The sequence below is a fragment of the Aquarana catesbeiana genome, linkage group LG04 (genome assembly GCF_042186555.1).
Source record: "Aquarana catesbeiana isolate 2022-GZ linkage group LG04, ASM4218655v1, whole genome shotgun sequence".
Classification (NCBI taxonomy): domain Eukaryota; kingdom Metazoa; phylum Chordata; class Amphibia; order Anura; family Ranidae; genus Aquarana; species Aquarana catesbeiana.
In genome coordinates, this window is record NC_133327.1 from 186419539 (window position 1) to 186440219 (window position 20681).

Consider the following 20681-nt stretch of genomic DNA (forward strand, 5'->3'; position numbering starts at 1 on the left):
GATCGGACACAATGCTTGCTGGGACTCCATGTAGCCTAACCACTTCTTTGACAAAAATCTTTGCCGTATCCATAGATAAAGGTGTACCCTTCATGGGGAGGAAATGTGCCATCTTCGACAGCCTGTCTACCACAACAAAAATAGTAGAGAAACTCTCGGAGGGGGGCAATTCCACGATGAAGTCTATTGATATCATCTTCCATGGCCTCTCTGGAACAGGTAAGGGTTTTAATAATCCCCAGGCCTTTGTCCTGGTGTTCTTACTCCGAGCACAAGTGTTGCATGAATCCACAAAATTTTTACAGTCACAGGCTAATTGAGGCCACCAGAAGGTGCGCTGTACCAGCTCAGTGGTTTTCAGGACACCGAAATGTCCAGCCAACTTATGATCATGACATAGTTCCATCACAGTTACCCTTAGCTTCTCGGGAACCACGATCTTGTCTCTTCGCCAAAACAGGCCCTCTCCAATCGGTTTCAGGGTACGGAAGCATTCCCACCGAGGCCTGTCTTATCCGGGAAACAAGGTCCCATTGGAGGAGCAGGAAATTCCCCGAAGGAAGAATCGTATTGGGAGATACGGTCTTCTCTGAATCGTAAAACATGCGGGAAAGAGCATCTGACTTTATATTCTTGGAACCGGGCCTGTAAGTTATGTGAAACTGGAATTGTGAGAAAAAAAGTGCCCATCTGGCCTGACGAGGTCTTAATCTTTTGGCTGTTCTCAGGTATTCCAGATTCTTGTGGTCGGTGTAGACCAGAATAGGATGTGCAGCACCCTCCAATAGGTAACGCCATTCCTCCAGAGCCGCCTTGATGGCCAGAAGTTCTCGATCCCCCACATCATAATTTCTTTCCGAAATTGAAAGTTTGCGTGAAAAGAACGCTACTGGATAGAGGAGGGCCTTGGCACCCTGTCGTTGAGAGAGCACCGCTCCCCCTGCGATCTCCGAAGCGTCGACCTCCAAGACAAATGGTAGGACAGGGTTAGGGTGTTTCAAAATGGTGGCTGAAGTAAATAGCTTTTTGAGTCTTTCGAAAGCCAACTGGGCTTTGTCAGTCCAAGAGAATCGGGTTCCCTGTTTGGTCAATTCGGTGATTGGAGCGATGATTGCAGAAAAACCTTTAATAAACTTCTGGTAAAAATTGGCAAAGCCAATAAAGCGTTGTACCCCTTTTTTATCTATCGGAGCGGGCCAATCCAGAATAGCAGACACCTTTTGGGGGTCCATCTTGATACCCTCCACTGAGATGACTAGGCCCAAGAACTGAATATATTGGCGTTCAAACTCGCATTTCTCGAGTTTTGCATAGAGCCTAAGCCAGGTTAGGACATTGCAGACATGTCTACGGTGATCAGTTAGTGAAGAGGAGAAGATCAAGATGTCGTCAAGGTATACTATTACATACAGATCCAGGTAATCACGGAAAATATCGTTGACGAAATGTTGGAAGGTTGCGGGAGCGTTGCATAATCCAAATGGCATGACAAGGTACTCGAAGTGCCCGAATCGAGTACGGAAGGCCGTCTTCCATTCGTCCAATTTTCTGATACGGATCAAGTCATAAGCTCCGCGGAGATCTAGTTTCGTGAATATGACTGCGGTTCCTAATCTTTGAAAAAGTTCAGGTACTAAAGGCAAGGGATAACGATTCTTAATGGTGATCTTATTCAACTCCCGGTAATCGATGCAGGGACGTAACAAGTGGTCCTTCTTCTCGACAAAGAAGATGCCGGCACCGGCTGGGGAGGTAGAAGGACGAATGAACCCTTTTTCCAAGTTTTCATCTATGTAAGTCTTTAATGTGTCTAACTCCTGCTCAGTTAACGGGAAGATTCTCCCAAATGGAACTTCAGTACCAGGTAACAGTTCTATAGGACAGTCATACGGCCTATGAGGGGGCAAGGTTTCTGCTCCTTTTTTACTAAATACATCCAGGAAGTCCAGATAAGCTTCAGGGACGGACTGACGTAGTTCAGCATCTGAGTCCAAGCACAGGAGTTGGGAGGTCATGTCAGAAGATTGCTGTAAACAATGCTGTTGGCAATACTCAGAGAGAAATTTGACTTCTCCTGTGGCCCAGTTGATACTGGAATTGTGGGCCTGCAGCCAGGGCATCCCTAGGATAATAGGGAAGAGAGGAGAAGAGATGGCGTCCAGACGCAGAAGCTCCTGATGGTGGGTACCCATGGTGACCGGTAAGGGGACAGTCTCTTGACCGGGCCGGAACTAAGGATGGATCCATCCGCTAGATAGACAGCAAGCCTCTGAGCCTTAGGTTGAAGCAGAATACGATGGTTGGCAGCAAAGGTCAAATCGTTGAAACAGCTGCATGCGCCGGAATCAATAATTACTGACACTGGAATACTCCCTCCTGGAAGCTGCAGAGTGAAGGAAAGAACGAGATGAGAACAAAGTTTAGGTAACACAGATGCACACATTGAAGAGGCAGAACGACACTTACGCATCTTGTTGGGGCAGGCTCTCACGTAGTGCCCGGATTCACCGCAGTATAGGCACAGGTTGTGGGTTCGTCTGCGCATCTTTTCCTTCTGGAGTAAGCGTAGGCAGGAGCAGACCGAGTTGCATGGGTTCAGGGGGTTCTGGAGTCAAGACAGATGAAGCCGGAGGAAACTGACTGACCGGACTGGGAACCTTGGGTAACTCTTAGGCGACGGTCAATCTGGATGGAGAGATCGTTGAGGGTTTTCAGAGACTGAGGTACCCCCACTCGAACCAACTCATCCTTAAGTGGGTCAGATAGCCCCATTCTGAACTGATGATGCAGGGCAGCGTCGTTCCAGTCAGTATCGGCGCTCCAACGTCTGAAGTCGACTGCATAATCTTCGGCCGCTCTGCGACCCTGTTGCAGAGAGTGCAGTGCAGCTTCAGCAGACGCTGTCAATTGGGGATCTTCATATAATTGGGACATGGCCCTGAAGAAATCGTCTAGGCTATCTAGGAAGATAGATTTTTGCTCCAGAAGGCGGTGAGCCCAGGTTTGTGGCTCACCTGTCAGCAGGAAAATAACAAATCCTACTTTGGTTGCTTCCAGTGAAAACGTGCGGGGTTGCAGAGCAAGGTAGAGTTCGCAGGAATTGCGGAAGGCACAATACTTGCTGCGTTCACCGGCAAACTTCTCTGGAGTGGGTACTCTGGGCTCTGGAGGAAGCATTACTACGGAGGGTGCAGATTGGAATCCAGCAGAAGACGCCCCCTGGGGGTTGGAAGAGGAAGATAAGGCCTGGACTTGTTCCTCCAATCTTGAGTAACCTTCCTGAAGGCTTTTCACGGCCTGGGTAAGTCCTGCCAGGTGTCTACATAGTTCATCCATGGGGGAGGCCCCCTGCCCGGACTCAGTCATGGCTGCCTGATACTGTCAGACTGTTACTTACCAGACTGATGAGTCCGCTTGGGCAGAGGGTAGACTCCCTTACTTATCCGACTCACGGCCCCTGGTAGAGCAGACAGGAGGCACGAGAGTGCAGAAAGGTATGAGAGCCTGCTGAAGAGATCCAGGTAAAGGATGAGAGATGATCTTCAGACAACAGGTCAGTAGTCCGTAACACTGGTAACAGGTGCTGAGCAGGAGCAAGACAGGCAGATCGGGACACAAGCAGGGTTCGGCAACAGACTGGCAGCAAGGTACAATAGGAGCAGGCAGAAGCGGAGTCAAACAGGCCAAGGTCAGGTACAGGCAGCAAACAGGAGAATCCAAGGGCAATCCGGATCTTCAGGAGATCAGGTAAACAGGAAGACAAGACAGGAAACAGGAACTATGGCACAGGAAGCTGATGATCAGGCAGCACTGAACAGAGTGCCTGACAAACCTAAATAGGCCGGCTTGGTGCCAAACGGTGCCCACGTGCACGCCGACGCTCACAGGCGCGCCCCAAGGCGGCCAATACCATGACCAGCAAGGTGAGCTCTCTGACAATATCATTCTGAATGCTAAATATCAAATCTAGCGTTTTTTCTTGTCCTATGTCATTCCCCCCCTCGAAGGAATAATCAAAATATCAGGAGGGGGGAGAAATTGATGTAAATGACCTAATTTAAAGAATAAATCTGCCCACACCATACCTCTCCTCCCACTCCAAAAAACTATAAATCTACCTGGATCAAAACGTACGTTTTCAGAGTATACTTTGTCGGCTGCTCTGCGCTGGGCTCAAAAAACGAAGGAGTAGCCAAGGATCCAAATAACCTGGGTATTACCTGAAACGATTCAAATGGAAGAATTAGGTCTGACATATAACTTATAACTGTAATGCCCTGTACACACGATAGGATTTTCCGACAACAAAATCTATGTTTTTTTTCCGACGGATGTTGGCTCAAACTTGTCTTGCATACACACGGTCACACAAATTATGTCGGAAATTCTGAACGTCAAGAACGCGGTGACGTACAACACGTAAGAGGAGCCGAGAATAATTAAGTTCAATAGCCAGTGCGGCTCTTCTGCTTGATTCCGAGTATGCGTGGAACTTTGTGCGTCAGAATTGTGTACACCCAATCGGAATTTACGACAACGGATTTTGTTGTTGGAAAATTTGAGATCCAGATCTCAAATTTTGTGTGACGAAAATTCCGATGGAAAATGTCCGATGGAGCCTACACACTGTCGGAATTTCTGACAACAAGCTCCCATAGAACATTTTCCAACAGAAAATCCTATCGTGTGTACGGGGCATTAGACTTCCATCTCCCCACTGACTTTATGATAGATGATTCTAGATGCCTCAACAGCTGCCCCAATCCGAAAGGAGTGAGACTTAAAGTGTTCATGCAAATTCAATATAGAGAGACATTTTTTGAAAACACTAAGAAATTGAAACTTAGTAAGAGGTGAACCATCCATATGCAGAAACAAAAATGACCCTGAAAGAGGCCAGATTTGCAAATAATTTGCCAATAGTCTGACTGGACAGATGGAGGAGCCACTATAGGCATACAGACTAATCCACCTTCCTTTACCCAACTGATCTGTTTTAGAAAGTTTAATAGAAACTTTTAAAACCTCATCCTCATCGTAATAATTATGTCTGCTACTTTTAAACCATACATACACGCTTTACTATGCGGAACTAACTCAGAAACCCTGAGTGCCGCCAAGAAATTAATTGAAAAGACTGCTTTAAACATTACCACTTCAAAATAAGAAAAACACACTTGAGTTGCTGAATCACACAGCATTGTCAAAATATCTGGAGTAATAGGCTTCCGCCTATCCACACTAAAATGACCTTTCTTATAACCCTTCAGGGCTTGCTTAACCGAGAAAAAACTCGCAAGAAGGTAAGTTCTGTAATTTTAAAAAGAAAGACACTCCAGACATCACTTTATTCACATGAGACCATTAATTATTCTGTAGAAACAAATGATTTAAAAATAAAAGTAACAAATTCTCAGAAAAAACACTATGATTCCCGCTTAAGTGATCCAAAAAAGCTAACCATAAAAACCAGGCTGACTGATATCCAGCCCAGGTTGCAGGTGCTACTGAGTTCCTTATATTATCCGCAATCAGTCTTAGATCAAATACCAAAGATGGAATAGGCACTCCATTCCCACTGCATCTGCTCCTTGCAATAGGCAGAAAAAACGGTCCATCTGTAAGCGAGATAATGAATCCGCCAGGTCATTATTTTTCCCCGCCACATGTTTAGCCTTGGTCCATATGTTCAGGTGTAAACACTTAAAGATTAAGTAGCGAAGAAAAATAATGACTGGCGGAGACTTGGATGACAAGCAATTAATAGCGAACACTACCCCACAATTGTCTGTACTGACCATAATTCTTCTGTTCCTAAATTAATAGCTCCAGACCTCAAGGGCTACAACTATAGGAGAAAGCTCCAATAAGACTATATTCTTTAAGTAACCTCTTACCTGCCATCGAGAATTCTAACTGCCTGCGCACCAGTGATTTTGCCAGATTGGCTGCAAAACCAATGGAACCTGCTGCATCAGTAAATAGGTTGAAATCGGAGTCAAGAACAAAATCTGGGTTGCCATACTGTTTTACCATTAAAGTTTTCAAGAAATTGTACCCATACTAAAAGGTCTTCTCTCATGTCATGTGGGGTTTCCTAGAAACCTCTTCCCTTTTCCTTTCATTCCTCTTCCAAGCGTCTCAAATTAAACTCAAATTAGGTGCATTCCTTAGAAGTATCAAACCATATAGCTTGCCACCTTTCAGCATTTAGTTGCTCACAGTTCAATATTTGTATACTGAAGCTTTTTGCTTTGTGTCAAGTACTGTGTATTAAAACTTGAGGTTTCAGGACTTCCCTGCAATGGCAAAAAGCTGGTCAAGATTAAAAGATATGCTTGCCTTTTGTAAAAAAAAAAAAAAAAAAAAAAAACACATTATTTTGCAGGTAAAAAATGTACGTTTATTATTTTTTTACACTGCAGCCTGTAAAGCTTTGCACCTGCAATCAGCAGATCGTAGGTGCAATGCCAGGATCCTGTAGACCCCTAGTCAGCTGTCTGCCAACACTTTCCATACAGGCAGACAAATGCAGAAGTCCAGGAAGAATCAATGAACTACAAGACCGCTCATCAGTGCCCTCGCAGTTCATTGATCTGCGGTTGTAGATGGTACTTGTAGTTCATTCATCCACAGATCTCTATGAATTAAGTGGCTGTGTGGGTGGAGCCCAGCATAGCCATGCTGTTTTCAAATTGAGACAGCGAGTGTGAGGAGAGGATTCTTTGCCAGCTGTCACAATGAGAGATAAGAGGGTTTCGGACAGGTACATTATTGAGATAATTGAACTATGTGACACATTTTCCCCAATTATCTCATGAGATGCTGAAAATCTCAATTCACTATCGCCTCAAGAGTTAGTTACCTCACAAACCAAAAACATGACGTAAATAAATAAATGCATGAGGTAAATAAGTAGTGGTCCAGGCATGAGGTATTTAAGAAATGGAAAAATATAATAGCCAATTTGGAGTAGTCTCTTCCTTTTTTGGATCAGTTTTTCAACAGTATCGCATAGAAACCTAAATATGGAAAAACACAAAATTTTTGGGCTGATGTACTTAAAGTATAACTAAAGGCAAAATTTTTTTTTCTTAGTTTTGGATAAAATGGAGATGGAAAGCACCCCTGTCAGATTTGTATTGCTGTCTGTGCCCCCATTAGGGAGATTCTCCCTCTCTATTTGTCCTGTTTACCATTTCATTGAAAGTGAAAAAAAATCCCAAATTTTGGGTTGTCCCAAGAAAAGTAATAGAAGGGAAATTTTCCAATGGGGATAGTTCTGGTGACCTAGGGGAGGCCCAAGGGAATTGTTTAATTTGTAGGATTTCCTCTCACTTCCCGCTTTTGCCTTTGGGAAAGAAATGAAGGCAAATCTCCCCAATCACAAAGCTGTCTTTTTTTATTGGTGGAAAATCTGTATTTATATGTGTGTGTGTGTGTGTGTGTGTGTGTGTGTGTGTGTGTGTGTGTGTGTGTGTGATTTTTAAAACAATTTTCATTCAATATTTGACATTTATAGAGATATTTTGTATTTACTTAATTTAACTTGTTGTTTTTGATACGCCACATGTGTCCTGTGAAAGTAGCTTCCCATTGACTGGTATTCTAGTCATCTTTGTTGTTTTGTATTAATACATATGCTGCAGGGACCACACTGACTTGTAAGTTGGCATATTTCTACTGTTTAAACCATTCTACCTCTTTATTAGCACTAAAACCTGAAGGGGTTCTAATCCTTCACTGTATCCATCCCACTGGATATCATGTCATGAGATAAAATACCACATGGTTTCATGAGTAAAATACCTCACATTTTTATGAAAGAGCTCATGCTTTATTTCAGTAGTGTTTTTTCTTAATTGCAAAAAATGTGTGAAAAATCTATGAGTTATTTTATCTCAGATTTTAAGAGTAAACTAACTCTTTGTGAATTGAGCCCTCTGTCATTTATAAAAGACCAAGCACTGTTATATGTAAATAAACTCTGGCTTTTCATTTCCAGCATTCTGAGGAATTTGTACAATCAGCGTATCTGTCACGACGCCTTGCCTACTTCTGCTCCAGACGTCTGTCTGCTTTACTGAGCGATTGTGCCAGCCAACTTGCTGTACACACACCACTTATCGTGATGGCACAAGGCAATCCTCCCATAGCTGCTCCAAGTGCCAGTTCTTCAGGACCTGTGGTGCCATCCATTCATTTGTCTTGTGTTGATTTCCAGTTATGTCCGCAGCACCGCCCATTGGTATATGGTCTTAGCTGCATGTTACAGGTAGGAACATTTCAAAGACGTATTGGTTACATCTGCCCAAAAGTAACATTTGAATTTTGGGTGGGAAATTTTATACTTACCTGCCTTGGATATACATATAAATAAAATCAATTGTGCTCGCGCTAAAAATGTGAATTGAAAAAAAATATGAATATATATAAACTGAGTATAAAATATAAACTAATTGTGCAAAAATGTTAAACCATAATTAGTATGCTAATAAAAACATACATGTAAAAATATATATATATATATAATGTGCAATCCTTATATATAAAATTCACAAAGTGCATCCACATAAAAGTGCAATCCTTATATAAAATGCTGAAAGTGCATCATGCATGAATATAGACCTAATTAATAAGTGCAAATCCTGTGACAATCAAGTGTCCAAACAAAATACGATCAGTAGATTCAAACTGAAACAAAGAAGTGCAAGAAAACAGTGTCCATGAATGAAGTGTTCATTAAGCTTCTCCTGAAAAGTGTCCAAATCACAACAAGCTGGATGTGCTCTCCCGTGATCCCCCACTTGTGCTTGCGCTCACCTCTATTCGTGTGACACGGTAGTTAAACAGTGTCAAAACATGCATTGGGGCCACTCCTGGGCTCACTCAGGATGCAATGATGTATGTCCAATCCTCACAGGTAAAACATCATTCATAAAAGAGAAAAAGAAAGCTCCATGGTGTAATATCCCCCAGAGGAAGGCACGTGATCCCTGTGCCGAATACGCGTCGGGGAGGGGTAGGATGGAGCTGTCAGCAGGGAAGGAGAGGAATATACACCACACCGCACGCCATACGAGCCGCTGCTAAACGAAATACACCTGTATAGGTTGGTGCACTGTAGCACCTGCATACTGTGAGTACCCTCCTGGAGGAACTTCTTTTACTTTAAATAAATCCCTTACTATATTACACCATGGAGCTTTCTTTTTCTCTTTTATGAATGATGTTTTACCTGTGAGGATTGGACATACATCATTGCATCCTGAGTGAGCCCAGGAGTGGCCCCAATGCATGTTTTGACACTGTTTAACTACCGTGTCACACGAATAGAGGTGAGCGCAAGCACAAGTGGGGGATCACGGGAGAGCACATCCAGCTTGTTGTGATTTGGACACTTTTCAGGAGAAGCTTGATGAACACTTCATTCATGGACACTGTTTTCTTGCACTTCTTTGTTTCAGTTTGAATCTACTGATCGTATTTTGTTTGGACACTTGATTGTCACAGGATTTGCACTTATTAATTAGGTCTATATTAATGCATGATGCACTTTCAGCATTTTATATAAGGATTGCACTTTTATGTGGATGCACTTTGTGAATTTTATATATAAGGATTGCACATTATATATATATATATTTTTACATGTATTTTTTTTAGCATACTAATTATGGTTTAACATTTTTGCAAAATTAGTTTATATTTTATACTCAGTTTATATATATTCATATTTTTTTTCAATTCACATTTTTAGCGCGAGCACAATTGATTTTATTTTTATTTATATTCAAATACACTGAATGAAACGTGGTGAAGTGTTTGCTGCTTTAAATATAGTTGTTTTACTCCTTAGAGGCATTGGTCCACTTGTGGCTCGCAAGAACCCCACCTGTTTGCTTGGATATACATAGTTATATGTATCTTCCTGTTGTAGTTTCTGTCTTTGCATTAAGATAAAAAGCCTTCTGTGTGCAGCAGCACCCTCTAATACTTACCTGAGTCCCATCTCTGTCCAGTGATGTCCACGAGTCCCTTGGCCATCTAGGACTCTCCCTCCTGATTGGCTGAAACACAGCAGTGGTGCCGTTGGCTCCCGTAGCTGTCAAACAAAGTCAGTTAGCCAATCAGGAGAGAGAGAGGACCGGGCCGAATGGCAGCTCCGTGTCTGAATGGACACACAGAGTTGTAGCTCAGCTCAGGTGCCCCCATAGTAAGCTGCTTGTTTTGGGGGCACTCGACAGGAAGGAGGTGCCAGGAGCAGCGAAGAGGGACCCAAGAAGAGGACGATCAGGGCTTCTCTGTGCAAATTCACTGCAACAGAGCAGGTAAGTTCAACATGTTTGTTATTGTTATTTTTTTTAAAACAAGACTTCACAATCACTTTGAAATATGAGAAAACGTAGAAAAGGACTAGAGGAGAAATCTAATGTGGATACTTTTTCAGGTGACAACTGTCAAAAGCTCACCATACATCCTTCATTAAAACATTGGTACATCTAACCGTATCCACCACATAGACTCGCCTGACCCTTAGTTGATTGCTCTCCAAGCGTAACCAGCATGGCTCTGCCTCTATATGCGTTATGCCCATGCTGTGGGCTTCTTCAATAGGATTTAGATTTTTTGTTAAGCAGCATACAGCAATGCATAGTATTGCTTTATTGAGCATTGTGGTGCTCTGCAAAAGAGGTGTGTTTCGAAGGTGTATGTAATTAAGGAGATTCTACAGTCAGATTCCAGTCAGATTGCAATGTGTCTGGTGAGCTTTATAGGACATTTACCTCACTTTGGAGAGATCTTCTTTTACTTCCTATTGTGTCTACAGGACCAGAAATGAAGGGAAATCTCTTTAATAGAACACAGACAGCAAAAAAACAAAAAACTTCACAGAGGGTTTAACCATACCCCTTTGTATCCATAATTTTAAAAAGTTGAGTTTAGATATACTGTGAATTAACAAATTCACGCTGTCTGTACTTCATGTTTAATGTGAAAAAAACAAGAAAGACAAACTTCCTGTCTTCCGTTAATTCTGCAAAATATGACAGTTTGTGTCTTACTACTATAAAAATGTTTGATTTAACTGCAAAACAGCATTGCCTATATCTAAATAATATCGTTTTCCATGTTTTTTTTTTTTTTTTGCTGGGCTGTCTAAGTATTGAAAGCAAAGATAGTCAGGGAGCTAGCCTTTTCAGAGGCAGCTCAACAATGGCAGCCTCCACATGTCTCTTGCTATAGGTTTCCTTTAATATTAAATGTGCAAATAAAACTGAGGAAATTGTGTTTTATTATTTCTGCAGACTATCACCCTCTGCTGTCCAAGTGCCTTGGTGTGGAACTATTCCACTAATGAAAGTAAAAACACAAATCCAGGTTCTCCTCTGGATCTTCTTCAGGTTCCCCCATCAAGTCTGCCTATGCCTGGTGGCAGCTCACCTTTTAATCAACAGGTATGTAAAGCTGTACAAAGTCAAATGGAACACCAATTGCAACAAGGGCACATGAATGATTTTCCAGTGTTTCTGCTTTGTTTTATTTATTTTACTGTAATGTATTTGTTGCATTAAAGTAAAAAAAGTTTAAGCATCAGTATCCCCCCTCACTCCCCTTTTACCTATCTGAGCCCTCATTCGATCCAGTGCTGTGCCCATCTGCAGCTCTTCTCTCCCCTCACTTCCTAGTCCCTCTGGCTTTGCTGAGGCAGCAGGAGCTACAAAAAGTATAGCTGCTGACTTTTATTAAACACAAAAATGAGTGGAACTCCACTTTAAGTTAAAGAGCTTTGAGTTAAAGTGCACAGTGACCGTTCTGGGTCCTGTTTTTATTTTTTTATTTTTTGTGTGTGTTGACCCATAACAAAGTAAATTAAAGTATTGCTGTTTCTGCTTGTTTTCTTCAGGTTCGGGCCAAAATCTATGATGTAGAGCAACAAATCAAGCAACGGGGTCGAGCTGTAGAAGTCCGGTGGTCATTTGATAAGTGCCAAGAGTCAGCTGCAGGTGAAATATGCTGTCATGAGTGTCTCCTCTGCTCTTGTTTTTAGGAATATCATATTTGTTGTCATGGGAAGTGAGGAGATCAGAGCCCCTTAGGCCTCATGCACACTGGATGTTTTTGGATGTTTTTACAGCTGCTTTTTTTGGCTTCAGGCGTTTTTTTCTACAGTCAATAAACTCTCCAGCATGCACACATAGGCTGTTATGAACTGTTTTTTTTTTTAAAAAAACCCAAAACTAGTGGGTTCTGAGAAGACTTTTTCAGCTGTAAAAACGCTCTATAGTCAGAAAACGCTGATGGATGCTAAAAAACGCGGCTCACCACGGTTTTTTTATGTTTTTGATCCCATTGATTTAAAAAAAAAAAAAAAACTTTTAACAATGGTAACGCTAAAAAACGTCATTGCAAAAACTTTGAAAAACCCACTGGAAAGCTAGTGTATTATTAATGTTTTTCTAATGCTATAATGTCCAGTGTGCACGAGACCTTAACGTTAGCATTGTTGCGGAAGACACTGCTGCACAGTTTAAGCAGCTAACAATCTTATATATGTTGTTCTTGCACGACTTCTTTGTTTAGTATATAATGCCGTCTCTTCTAACATAAAATTATATAGTGGGCAGCGAATGCCTTACCAACATACCATGTTCAGAGAGAATGCTGTAACCTACTATGCAAGAAGAAAACATGTAGCGCCATCTTCTAGTTAGTTTGCTAAGTAAATATTTTTTTGGCTCTATCATAGTGAATGGAGGAGTGATTGACTGTGTTGGTCTGCTCATGGTTTCCTTGGCTGAGAGTTTGGTTGCTCTCACCTGCTTCTGAAAGAAGTTTCCAGAGCAGAGAAAGAAAATTCATCACAATCCTTAGTAAACATAGCCCACATGGTACACCAAAACACTGGTTAGGCACACATTTAACCCTTTGATCGCCTTGGATGTTTAACCTCTTCCCAGTCAGTGTCATTAGTACGGATACAGTGCAAATCTTTAGCACTTATCACTGTCTTAGTGACACTGGTTCCCACAAAGTGTCAAAAGTGTCAGTTAGTCAGTCAGACTGTCTGCCGCAATAGCGCAGTCCAGCTATAAGTTGCTGATTGCCACCATTACTAGTATTAAAAAAAAAATTTCCAGTATACAGTATATCCTATAGTTTGTAGATGCTATAATGTTTGCGCAAACCAATCAATATATTCTTATTGGGATTTTTTTACCAGAAATATTTAGCAGAATACATATAACTATAACTATATATATATATATATTTATATATATATATATATATAATTTAAAATTGTCGGTCTTTTTTGTTTATAGTGCAAAAAATAAAAAATGCAGTGGTAATCAAATACCACCAAAAGAAAGCTCTATTGGTGGGAAAAAAGGACATACCATATTTATCGTCGTATAACACGCACCCCAAGTTTAGGAGGAAATTTTGAGGAAAAAAACTTTTTGAGGAAAAGAACTTACATTTAATTGCCCATCAATGCAGCCTTATCAGTGTCCATCTGCATGCTTGTCCAGTGTCATTTGCAGCCTTTGCAGCCTTGCTAGTGTCATTTGCAGCCTTGCCAGTGTCATTTGCAGCCTTATCAGTGTCCATCTGCAGCCTTGCAGCCTTATCAGTGTCCATCTGCATGCTTGTCCAGTGTCCTTTGCAGCCTTGCCAGTGTCATTTGCAGCCTTGCCAGTGTCATTTGCAGCCTTATCAGTGTCCATCTGCAGCCTTGCAGCCTTATCAGTGTCCATCTGCATGCTTGTCCAGTGTCATTTGCAGCCTTTGCAGCCTTGCCAGTGTCATTTGCAGCCTTGCCAGTGTCATTTGCAGCCTTGCCAGTGTCATTTGCAGCCTTGCCAGTGTCATTTGCAGCCTTATCAGTGTCCATCTGCAGCCTTGCAGCCTTATCAGTGTCCATCTGCAAGCCTTGTCAGTGACATTTGCAGCCTTGTCAGTGTCCATCTGCAAGCCTTGTCAGTGACATTTCCATCCTTCTCAGTGTTCATCTGCAAGCCTTGTCAGTGACATTTGCAGCCTTGCCCAGGCTGCAGTTAAACTGCAGTGACTTGTCAGTGTCACTGCAGTTGGAAAATGGCGCCGCCAAGATACACCGAGCTGGTCCTTGGCTCTTCTCGGCTCCTCTCGTAGTCCCGCCCAGTCCCGCCCTATGATTGACATAACACAGGTCCAATGGCGTAACTGGGCGTGCCTGTGAGCAGAGCCGAGCGCCTCCCATATACATACATAGCCCGCTCACAATCAACGAGGGATCGGCGTATAACACGCACCCGCGTTTTTCCCCTCATTTTAAAGGGAAAAAAGTGCGTGTTATACGCCGATAAATACAGTATATTTAATTTGGGTACAGCATTGCATGACCATGCAATTGTCAATTAAAGTACTGCAGTGCCGTATCGCAAAAAATGGCCTGGTCATGAAGGGGGGTAAATCTTCTGGAGGTCTAGTGGATATTCTCTTCAAATATGGCTTTCTTATCACAGGCTCGTTAAGCAATATTTCATCTGCGGTAAGCATTCCATCTGACCTAGGCTGGGTTCACACTTATGTGAATTGAATGTGGATTTCCCCGCATCCAATTCACATGACAGGATAGTGTGACTGGCTCTCAATAATGTTTCAGGTTTGAATTCAGGCAAAAAATTCGGACCTGATTCGCCCCTTAAATGGAGAACAGGGATGCACCAGACCCCTGCTGCAAGCTGCTCCACAAACAGTGTGAACTCGGCCTTATACTGCTTCACTCCTTGTACCAAATGCAGCACAAACTTAGTTTTGAAATCTTTACATGAGATGGAATTAATATTTCAGTTTTCCTCATGACAGGTGTTCTCTATGTTTTGATTATAGGTGTCACTATTAGCAGAGTTTTGCACACATTAGAAGTTTTGGATCGGCATTGCTTTGACAGACTGGATTCTAGCAACTCTTTGGAAACCTTGTATCATAAGATATTTTGCACAAACCAAAATAAGGACAGCCAGGAGGTAAATTTATAATCTGTTATTAGGATGTATAAAATGAATGAAATTGTATTGTTCTCTTCCTTTTGAGGTGGACTAGTATGTGTCTCCAACGACTAAATAAAAACTCTGCATAAAATAAAACTGTGGTACTAGGTGAAGTGTTTGTTGGGAGTGAAGCCTAGTACACACTAGTAGTTTTTTGTCCCCCTGCCAGAGCACAATGGCTCAGCGAGGGGAGATCGTCGGATCCTTAGTATAGCGGCTCTGACCAGAGCTGCCAGTTTTTGTTTCATTCAACTAGTGGTGTGTGCCAGGCTTTACCATCCAATATTAGTACAGTGATCTTCCCTGCTGTTCTATTGTGTTCTGAGGGGGACACCCCCCCCGCCAGAACAATCCAGGCTGGTTGGTAATATTGAACGGGCCGATGCCGTCTGACATTCGGCCCTCGTTTACTAGGCTTAAGTGATTAATATTTGTAGTTACATACCAATGCTCCCAGTTTATTGTTGTACTTTCATCTCTAGGCCCTTTTCTCTGAATAGTTTATATACTATCATTCATAGATACAAACACTGTTTCTTCTAGTTTTGTGACTTTAATGGTACCAAAATATGCTCTACTGTTAAAACTCAACTTTTATTAAAAAAAAGTTAAAACAAGTGTAATTTGAATTTAGTACCATATGTTTTACAGGTATATTACATAATGTGAACACATAAAACTTATTTTCATGTGTTCCAAAGTAATTTGCTATGTATTCCCCTCCATTCAACAGCAAGTCTCCAAGATGGATATTAGGGTCCACTCAGGGTACACAATGCAATAATTATGACGTGTTTAATGGGTTCCCACCCCTACTTCCTCAGGTTCTGTGAAACTCAATCTAAAATAGGAGGGTAATCCCAGACTGGGGTCATGGTTTTGGGGGCCACCATCCACACCAAATTTTCCACTGGAAGGAGGCTAGGCAAGTCTGTTCTATTTGTAGAGGCCTGCTGGTAACTTCTCGTGAGGTCACAATATATCACAGCCAAGGTATCTTTTTAGTCTCTTCTATTCCTGTTATTCTAAAATGCCTTCCATATTATCCAGAAGAAAAAAGAAAAACAGGGAGGGGGAGGGTGAAAAGCAAGAAGGGTTGAGGGGTGAACAGATCTGAAGCTTGTGGTGCAAAACGAGGAGTCCGCCTAGAGTAGCAATATAATTTCTGGTGCGTCATATATAAAAATTCACTTGACTGGTATAGCTAATCACCTCTAGTATGCGGGCTCCTTTCTGCATTGTGAAGCATTACAAATAACCCACCCTTTGTGAGCTCATCTTTGACCACTGAGGAGTTTAACCATTTTTATTACTCTTTTTTTTTTTTTTTAAGATCTTATGCCGCGTACACACGGTCGGACTTTTCGACCGGACTTGTCTGACGGACGCCGATGGACCAAATCCGGCGAATAATCCGATCGATCGTGTGTGGGCTTTACCGGACCTTCAGCGGACTTTTCCAGTCGCAAATCTGACGGACTTTAGATTTGGAACATGCTTCAAATCTTTACGTCGTAACTCCGCCAGACCCAGAAATTCGCTCCTCTGTATGCTAGTCCGACGGACAAAAACCGACGCTAGGGCAGCTATTGGCTACTGGCTATCAACTTCCTTATTTTAGTCCGGTGTATGTCATCACGTACGAATCCGTCGGACTTTGGTGTGATCGTGTGTAGGCAAGTCCGGTCGTTGGAAAGTCAGTTGAAAGTCCGCCAAAAGTCTGTCGAAAGTCTGTCGGACGGGCTGTCGGACTTTTGTAGCTGAAAAGTCTGACCGTGTGTACGTGCCATCAGAGTCTTGGCTCTTTATGCACCTATCCAAGTTGGTATTTTCTCAGTAATAGCTTTGGAGCCAGTGCTCTGAATGAGACCTTTGGACATTGGGCTCTGCTTGTGGTGCTTTCCAGATCCATGTATACTGCGTTATGGTGTCCTTACGCATTTTGATACATGATCAATCTCTTCTAATAGAAATAATCAACAACTCGTTCAACTCATTGACAACCCTTTGGATCAGCATGCCACATATGGAAAAGTGGATTTCGATCAATGGTTAAGATACAAGTATAACTTACAATTCTAATAAGATCATCATCATGAACAAAGTATCTCAATGCTGATGATTTGGTGCAAAACGATCAATAATAATTGTTTTGTCCGATCAAATCAATTTGAGCGAAATGGAGTCTAAATCCGTTAGAAGGGAAGTAATGCCTATTGAATTATTTGCATATTTGATTGTTTTGATCAAATCATACATTAATTGGATAAAAAAATAAAAGTGTGTGTGGCTCCATTTGTTAGCTGCAGAGTTTGCCATGGAACTTTCCAGTTCCATGGCACAGTGTCTGGTGCAACCCAATCTCTGAAGGCTCACTTTGTGAGTATGCCCACAGATAGGCAAAGTTAACCGGCAATGTGACCCTTGCGCAGTAAATTTTGCTTGTGGTGAATTGCAGACTCTTGTGTATTGTGTTAATTAGCCCCAAAGCATTGTCCAGGTCCAAGACAGTGGTAAGTCTCTGAGGAATCCTTTATCATCTATCTGAACACTGGAAACTACTGCATTACTTACTGGCACTCTAAAGCACTATCAATACCCCTAGTTCTTTTAGCTTCCATGGAAAGGGTTAACACACAGGGGAAATAAGTGCTGTGTCACTAACTGCAGTGATGCACGCGCATGCACTGCACACTGTTTTCACTTTTTTCAGCATGAGGTAGTTTTTCCCTGCCTATGCACCCGTATGCAAGGGACGTGTTTTGTTTTTTTTTTCTCCTTGGTCAATCATTGCTGCTGCCCATAGTGACACAGTCACCTTCGCCCATTTAACCTCTCTTGCTTTCAGCAGTTCGTTTGTGAGTAGCCAAGGTTTTTTTCTTGGTACCCTAAATTAAGTTACCTCAGTCCTAGCAGTGCAACATATCGGACTCCAAGAGCAAGGTCACTCCAACTCACAATCCACTAACTGCTCTGGGGCAGCCTGCAGTTTCCTGCCTCAAACATGACAGTCTGGAACATTGTCATTTTTGTGAGTCCACACTATCAAGTGTGGCCCCCTTCTTTACTTTATCCTGGGAGGAGCTCTCTACAGCTATACTCCATTACAAAAAAAATCCTATTTCCTGAACAAGTCTTCTGTCTGTAAATATGCACATAAATCTTTGGCTGCAATTATGATCTGTGGAACAGCAAAGAAAAAAGATTTTGGTGTGCTTTCCTTATGATGGTGAAGGGCTCTTTTAAGACAACTATATTAAAGATGTTACTGCTGGTAAAAGACTTATTTGGCCCAGCAGGAGATGCCTAGGCCTCAAACTGGGAAGGTTCCTCCAGTCTCTGAAGCCAAGAAGAGTTCCTCCAAGGCTTCATACTCCAAAGCCAGACCCAAACCAGGGGCCCAGTTTACTGGGAAATGTTGATCCTCCAACCCCCTTTACCTGTATCATCATAAAGGGACGCCCCCGCTTTCCAAAGTGGAGGGACGTTTGTTGGCCTTTGTGAATATCTGATCCAAAAACATCTTGAATGCCTGGATAAATGATGTGGTGTCCAGGGGCTTCAAACTAGAGTTCCATTTTCTGCCTCTGCCCTGCTTTATGTTGTCCATTTGTCTGTGCTCATAGGCCAGGAGACCTATTTTAGCAGGTCTTTTGAGCCAAATATTTGTTGTCATTGTTTCAAGAACAGAAAGGTTCCAGGGTTTTACTGCAACCTTTCTTTGTTACAAAACCAAAACGGCCATTCTTTTGGATTTAAAGAGCTTAACCACTTAGAACATTTACAAACTGCCTGAGGTTTAAGTGATTATACCAGGATCATGGTTGAGGATGCAACCATGATTCTGGTGTGGCTCCAAACACGACAAAAGTGATCCAAGTGGCGATTGAGAAGGGGTTCCACCACCCTGCTGTCACTTCCGCTGCCTTTAGTGGGCTCTCCCATCTGATCGTGGAGCCTTGTAAGGATGCGATTGGTGACGTCTGCTTCCTGGGACCCAGTGAGGGTAACTGATGTTATTCTTCCTACTGTGCTATGTTAGAAAATAGAAGCGATTTAGTATTTCGTCACTTCCAGGTTTGGTCTCATGTAAACAAGCCGTTACCGACTTGTAAAGGCATCTGATCAAACCAACCTTGGTTTGATCAGATGCTTTGGAGGCCAGCGGGGAGGTATTTTAGACCCCGGCTCTCTCCAAAAAAAAGGACCTGTCAAGACCCATGCTATCACAAGGGATTTTGTTCATCCATTGTGAACGCAATAAAGTTGATCAAAAAAATTTAAGGTACAATGTAAAAAAATAAAAAAATGAAAAGCGCCCCCCTTCCCCAAGTGCGCACATGCAAATGGAAATGCACGTCTAGGTCCCGCACGTCTAAATGGTGATTGCACCATACGTGTGAGGTATAGCTGCGAATGTCAGAGAGAGCAATAATTCTAGTGCCAGACCTCCTGTGTAACTCTAAACTGGTAACCTGTAATGGTTTTTAAAGCATCGCCTATGGAGATTTCTAGGTACCATAGTTTGGCGCTGTTCCATAGACGTACACAATTTAAAAGCGTGACATGTTGGCTATCTATTTACTCAGGGTATCATCATCTTTTATATTTTACAAAACAATTGGGTATTATATTGTGTTTTTGTGCATTTAAATTCATTAAAGTGTACTCTTTCCCAAAAATTTGCATTTGAAAAACCTACTGCGCAAATATTGTGTGACACAGAAATATACAACACCCACCATTTTATTCTGTAGGGCCTCGGTTTAAAAAAATATGATATTTGGAGGTTCTAAGTAGTTTTCTAGCAAAAAAAAAAAAAAAGCAGATTTTTACATGTAGGAGAGACAGTCGTATCTGGTAAACAACATTACTTGGCCCTACACAAGCATAAGGTGGTGTTACATAGTTACTCTGGGTGAAAAAAAAGTCCATCTAGTTCAACCAACAAAAGGGAAACAAAAAATTATACAATCCTATATACACAATCCTCTACCTACAGTTAATCCAGAGGAATACAAAAAAAACCCAACAAAGCATGATCCAATTTGCTCCAGCAGGGGAAAAAAAATCCTTCCTGATCCCCCCCCAAGACACCCCCTGTCAGCATATAGTCTGTGTTGCTCAGGTTTAACTCTGTTTTATCACGGTTACGTGATAGTTTACGTTTTTTGTACAGTTTTTCGAGATGTGCAAGGAAAGATCATGCAAACCCTTGTAGGTAAAATCAAATGGTATATAACATTTAACTAAGTAATGCCAGATAATCTTAACAAATGTAATAATATTGGAAACAAATACTAATGCACCATCCACATAAATGTGAAGATACACTTGTGTACCATAGGTAGTTCATAAAATGTTTATACAGAGTTCATAAAAATCCCAAAGGAAGGGTGTTGCACTTCATGCCAGCTATGTGCAGTATCAATGGGCTTATTACGATTAAAAAGCCAAATGCAAAATCTAAAATCAAAGAGCATATCTGTAGCCTGGCCACACTGAATGTAAGCCGCCCACCGGAAGAGCCGCTTGTGACAACAAACGCAGAAGTATTTATAGAACCAAACCTCCTGTGTAAATCTAAATTGGTAACTTGTAAAAGCTTTTAAAGCATCGCTTATGGATAATTTAATGTACTGT

At 41.9% G+C, this 20681-nt stretch overlaps 1 protein-coding gene across 5 annotated transcripts in view; it reads left to right on the top strand.

The window, feature by feature from the left end:
- MED12L (mediator complex subunit 12L) overlaps positions 1-20681 on the top strand; it is a 777103-nt gene that overhangs the window by 99396 nt on the left and 657026 nt on the right. For all 5 annotated transcript variants that reach the window (XR_012243786.1, XM_073625995.1, XM_073625994.1 and 2 more), the window contains exons 8-11: positions 8006-8275; positions 11310-11459; positions 11909-12008; positions 14878-15014. Coding sequence is in view for 4 of the 5 variants with exons in the window: in XM_073625995.1 (XP_073482096.1) it covers positions 8006-8275; positions 11310-11459; positions 11909-12008; positions 14878-15014 (657 nt within the window). In the remaining variant the exon portion in view is untranslated. The remainder of the gene's footprint in view (positions 1-8005; positions 8276-11309; positions 11460-11908; positions 12009-14877; positions 15015-20681) is intronic.